General features: G+C 36.9%; 1 protein-coding gene across 1 annotated transcript in view; it reads right to left on the bottom strand.

The window, feature by feature from the left end:
• DENND2D (DENN domain containing 2D) overlaps positions 1 to 6000 on the bottom strand; it is a 37542-nt gene that overhangs the window by 9983 nt on the left and 21559 nt on the right. The window contains exon 7 of the mRNA XM_015823512.1: positions 586 to 734. Coding sequence (XP_015678998.1) covers positions 586 to 734 — 149 coding nt within the window. The remainder of the gene's footprint in view (positions 1 to 585; positions 735 to 6000) is intronic.

Genomic DNA, 6000 nt, shown 5'->3' with positions numbered 1-6000 from the left:
CCCCCCCCCCCCCCCCGCCATCACTCTGCTAAACACCTAATTCCCACAACATTGTCTTATGCCTAAGGATATTTACCAATATAGAAGGGCTATATTGCTATTATCCGTCTCATCTTTCCTATACTTTCTCCTATTGGTATCTTATGATTTACCACTTTGTTGTTTGTATTTTATGATTTATGAATGTATCTTATAATTTATGATTTATCATTTTGTTGTTTGTGGGTACATAGACAGCTTATGCACCGGAGACAAATTCCTTGTGTGCCCAACTACACATGGCCAATAAAGAATATTCCAATAAAGAATATTTTATCTAGCCTAACCTAACCTTAAAATATCTCAACTTACCAAGTAATATCAAAATATTTATGTTATACATACAACAAGGAAGCCTGTATGTATTTCTCCATCTGCCATATGGACATTTCACAAGTTAATTAACCCAAGTAATAGCAAGTTATAAAATGGAAAGCTGACCCAGAGTAAATGCTATGCTCCAGTCCTACAGACTGGTGAAGCACAACTGACTTACTGATTTCAAGGGGACAAGCACAAAATTGCTTCATTAGGCTTAGTGTTTACCTAAGCTCATCAGCCAGGAAGATTATCCGTCTCTCCAGAACTACAGAGGCAAATATCAGAAGTATCTTTTCAGGACTGAGGCACCGTAAAAGGGCCTGAAATTCCACATGCTCCAGGTGAGAATCCAATGGCCGGGTCAGCTCAATTTGCTAAAAACAGGACAACAGGATAAAGATAACATAGTAATCATGGCTGAATACTGTTTGTCTAAAATAATAATTTTCACTGGGATTAAATTTCATCTTTTTTCCAGTTGTGAATACATGGTTATGACAGCTGTAATTACACTCTTAGAACCTGAAATAGGGGACAATGCTAAAATATGGCTTACCGCAACGACGTAAATTTAACAAGCTGCAGGCTCCCATACTTGCCTGTGATATGCCTGAGTTCTATATTTTGTATAAATTTCGGGTAACTCTGGTAAATTTTTTAAAAAAATTATATAAACCCCTTTTCAAATCAAAATATATTTATTCTGCTTTGCTCATACAAGCCACTGTTTAACTAACAAGTGTTTTTCGGATTGTGACAAAAATCTGGAAGCACCTGATAGCACCTTTTCAGAATAACATTTTACTAAAAAGCATATATTTTCATAAGCTTTCAAGAGTTACATCTCATTTTATCAGGTGCCTCAGTGAGTTGATGAAGAGAACTGTGGCTAACAAAAGCTTATGCAATTTAACACAATTTTGAATTGGAAAAGATGCTACTGGACCCTTCTGAATTTTGACTACCATAAATAAACACAGCTTTCCTTATCTGTCAGGCTCTCCTGACCTGCTCAGCAATAAATCATGGATCTCCTAGCATTTTGTGACTTAGCTCAACTCTTTAGCCAACCTTGGCAGAAATTTACAAGCAACTCCAATAGACTGGAATGTTTATTGAGGGTAAGAATGAAGCTATGCTTATGAGTTAATTGCCCACTCCCAGTGAGAAGATGTGAATGACTTCTATTGCTTTTAAGTTTAAACTTGTGTCTTCTTTTTGTCTTTATGAACAAATTTGTATTTAGAACAGGCCTTAGTACTAATACTGAGTAATTGTTGCATATTTATATAATGGTCATTTCCAGCTTGGAAATTAATGATTCTAGCCTCAACCCTCATAAATTCAGCTGCAAACCAGATCAGTTAAATGAAAGAAAGATCACCTCCTTGTAGCTATGCAAGAGAAGATTGGAGTGCAGATGTATCTATGGAGGAGAGACATCATTATATTCACACACTCTAGCAAAATATAACAGAATAACAGAGTTGGGAGGGACCCTGGAGGTCTAGTCCAATTCCCTGCACAAGCAGGAGACCCTATACCATTTCAGACAAGTGACTGTCCAGTCTCTTCTTAAAATCCTCTGGTGATGGAGCACACCCAACTTCTGAAGGCAAGCTGTTCCACAGGTTAATTGTTCTCACTGTTAGGAAAATTCTCCTTGGTTCTAGGATGCTTCTGTCCTTGATTAGTTTCCATCCATTATTTCTTGTCTTGCCTTCTGGTACTTTGGAAAATAAGTTGACCCCTTCTTCCTTATGGAGCCCTCAAATATTGGAACACTGCTATCATGTCACTCCTAGTCCTTCTTTTCATTAGATTAAACAAACCCAATTTTTGGTTTGGTTTAGCAAACCATAACACTAAATTATAGACTACAATTTGCAAAAACATAGTTACTAGGTTCATTGTATTGAAACAAACCACCCTGGTGTAGAGCCACTAGCTATAGTTGTTTTGGCACAGGAACTAGCCATGCATTTACAAAATTAATCATTCTGTCAACTTTTTGATATACACAGGGATGCATATGTATATTTTGAAAAAGATTTGGAAGGAGAGTTCTGAACCTCTCCTTGAGCATGCCATCTCCTCCCTCCACTATTCATTAAGGCTTGCTCAAATTTTCAGGCTTTTGCTATTGTATTGGTGCAGTACAATGGTTAAAATAATCTGTTTTCCCAGAAAGCCAGTTCAATATGAGGCTGGTACAAAGAAGTTTTCTATGTCCATATAAGGCTAATGGAAAGATACAGATGCTTTTGAAGAATATGTACTGCACACCCCATCAAAGTCCTCCAGTTGTGTGAAGCACTGAGCAAGCCAGGAAATGAAATACCAAAATGTCATCCTGATAGTTGACAGAGAGAAAACTCTGAAACAGGAAGTCAGTATAGCAAATCACACAGAAGACAATGCAACAGAGAATTGAAAGTTCATGCTTTGAGCTATTGTGACAAAGAGGACAAAAACTGAACCTCTCCCAAGACAACTATTAATTACTCCAGAACTTCACTTATGTCTGGAAATCATATTTGACAGTAAAACACATTTCAACTTTTTAAAAAGATTTGTCTGCATCAATTACCAATGCATCCCTCAAAGATCCAGAGACTCGGGGCAAGAATAGATCATGCTATTTCTTAAACAAAGATCCTTAAAATTGAATCTGCAAAATACCATCAAAATAGAATTGGGACATGATAAAACCAATTTCCTACTATTGCAGTCTGATACTTGGTAATCAGCAATGGATTCTAGAAAAACTTGCATGTGGAAAGGGCTTCCCCCATCTTTCTGGGAATACTGAATCACTGATTCACTATTTTATTCTACTGTTCTCTTAGCAACTACTAACAGCCCTCATTCTTTTAGAACAGTGTTTCTCAACCTTGACGATTTTAAGGCATGTGGACTTCAACTCCCAGAATTCCACAGCCAGCAATGCTGGCTGTGGAATTCTGGGAGTTGAAGTCCACATGCCTTAAAATCGTCAAGGTTGAGAAACACTGCTTTAGAATGACTGAATAAGTTTTACATGAAGTTCCTCTTGGTTAACAAAAAACACAAAACAATATGGGCCGTCACTAAGTTTGCAGTTGCATTCATGCATTGCTAATTAAGTGAAGCATTATGTTTCACATTGTTCTAATGTCATTTTGCTGTGTTTTATTTTGTTGGGCGTAATAAAGAATAAGCTTTAAAGTAGCCACCAAATTAATATGACAGAAAATTATTAAATACTAATTAAATTACATTAATTAATTAAATTAATTATATATATATTAAATAAATAAAAATGGTTAAATTCCATCAAATGCTATTTGATTTCATTTTACTTACTTTTAAATTAAACACAGCCACTGAAAAAACAAAGATAGCCCTTGGCCCAAAATGTGCACTGCTAAACTACACTGTGGTCCAATTTAACATTTATTTATTGGATTATTACTTTCATATCCTTTCCTTAGGAACTCAAGTTGCATAGGGGCTTCCTCTTATTTAATCCCCACAAAAGCCCTTATTAGGCTAGAAAGAGAGATAAGACCAAACTCACTAAGTGGACTCTGTGATCAAGTAGGGATTTGAACCTGAATCTCCTGATTCAAGTCCAGCAATGTAGTCACAATACTGCATTGCTTCTCCAATCCAATGCAAGTAGAGCTCCAGGTGTACAGGAAGCAAACCATAAAACAGCTTCTCATCTGCTCAATACTCAACTAATTAAATATTTTCATATCTACTTCTAAATGTTTCATGCTGCAGCAGTTTCTTGACTCTCCATTTCAATGGAACCAGTTTCAAAACCTAAATGGTCATTTCCTAATTTGTCAACCTCACTGAGGTTAAGCAGTGCCACTAGTGGCAACTCCATTCTGTCTGAGATAGTAAAGGAAAATGTCAACTAATAGTGAAGTAAAAACTAACTAATGAAATAGTTTGACCTAATAAAATGACTACAGAGATGATTCTATGCTTCGCCTTTAATGCTTGAAAATATAAAATGCAAATAATTTACAAAGGGGTTGGAGCTGCAAATTCAAGACCTATGTAATGAAGAAGAGGAAGTCAATTCACTGCTGATCCCATGTGTCTCCCTCAAGGTTTGTTAACTAAACAAGTCAAGGTTTAAAATAACCTACCAGGCCAAATTAAACCAGATTGGTCTAGTAGTTAATGCACCAGGCTAGAAGCCAGGAGACTGTGAGTTGTAAACCTGCCTTAGGCATGAAAGCCAGCTGAGTGACTTTGGACCAGTCACTCTCTATCAGGCCAGCTCAACTCACAGGATGGTGGTAAGGAAAATTGGAGGGGAAAGGAGTATTGTGTGTGTTCGCTGCCTTGAGTTTATAAAAATCATAAAGGTGGGATACAAATAATTAAATAAGAATACTAGAATGCTATGAATATGAGGTTGGGTAGGTTCTGTCACTAAGAAGTCATATCATTCTTTTTCCTTTAAACAAGACCATTATAGAAGTTTTGTCCCTTTTCTCTCTCAGTGGGCATAATTTTATAGTCTTTTCCTTTGCACAGCTCTGTACACCTGGCTCAAGCTGATTGTATGAAATCAAATCAACAATTGGGTTGGGAGGAGAAGAGTTTCCCCTGTAATAGGTATCCAATTGGCATTCCTTTTTCCCCTATATCAATGACACCGGTTATATTCTGCAGGACTGCAGCACTGCCATTAATATATCAATATTTAAAATGGGGAGGGGGATAAGGGAGAAGCAAGGGAATCCAGCTAATTATCACTCTATACATTTGCTGAGTATGATTAGTAAACATTATGCCTTCCATTTGAATAGTAAATTACAAGTTATGATAGAGAAAGGGTCAACTCTGGGCAAAGAGCAAACTAGTTTTTATCCCAACTGTTCTATATTACATCCTATGACAGCTAATTGAAAAAATATAACTGCAAGAGCAGGCCTATACTTTATGTAGCCTTGTATAGATTTCAAATCATTTTTTGATTCCACTCCAAAAACATTTTGGGGGGAGAAATTAAAATAACACAACCATGGATAGGCATCTCCTGTTTTTAATTCAAACACTTTACAAAAATGCCATTTTTTCATGTTTTTGTAAAGAATTAGGAGTAATCCTTTAAATATTTTGACTAATCCAATCTCTATTTGAAATGGAATTAGATAAAATTCTTTAGCCCTCACCCTATTTAATTTCTATTTAAACTTATCAAGTAGATCAGGGGTCCCCAACCACCGGTCCGTGGACTGGTACCGGGCTGTGGCACGCCAACAACCAGTTCACACAAACAAGCAAAGCCCCATCCATGGGATGCAGGCAGCACACAAAACTACACACTCTCTAGTCCATGGAAAAAACTTTCTCCAAGGAACCGGTGCCTGGTGTCCAAAAGGTTGGGGACCTCTGAAATAGTTTTCACCCCCCAAGATTACAGGAATGGATATTCTGTTCTTCTGTATGCTGATGATGTAGCTCTGCATTCAGATCTTTTACCCATTACTGTGAAAGCATCTGCTGGTAATTAATGACCAGAAAACCAAACGGCTTCTTGCCAGGAAATCTAAAAGATTTAAATGAGTTATCAAGGGAACAAAAATTAAATCGAATAAGTGTTTTGAATATTCAGGGGTAGTGCTAAAGGCC

This window comes from Protobothrops mucrosquamatus, unplaced genomic scaffold (assembly GCF_001527695.2).
Source record: "Protobothrops mucrosquamatus isolate PMUCROS unplaced genomic scaffold, P.Mucros_1.0 scaffold1896, whole genome shotgun sequence".
In the NCBI taxonomy this organism is placed as follows: Eukaryota; Metazoa; Chordata; class Lepidosauria; order Squamata; family Viperidae; genus Protobothrops; species Protobothrops mucrosquamatus.
The sequence above is the reverse complement of the archived record's forward strand: the minus strand, read 5'-3'. Positions and strand labels throughout refer to the sequence as shown.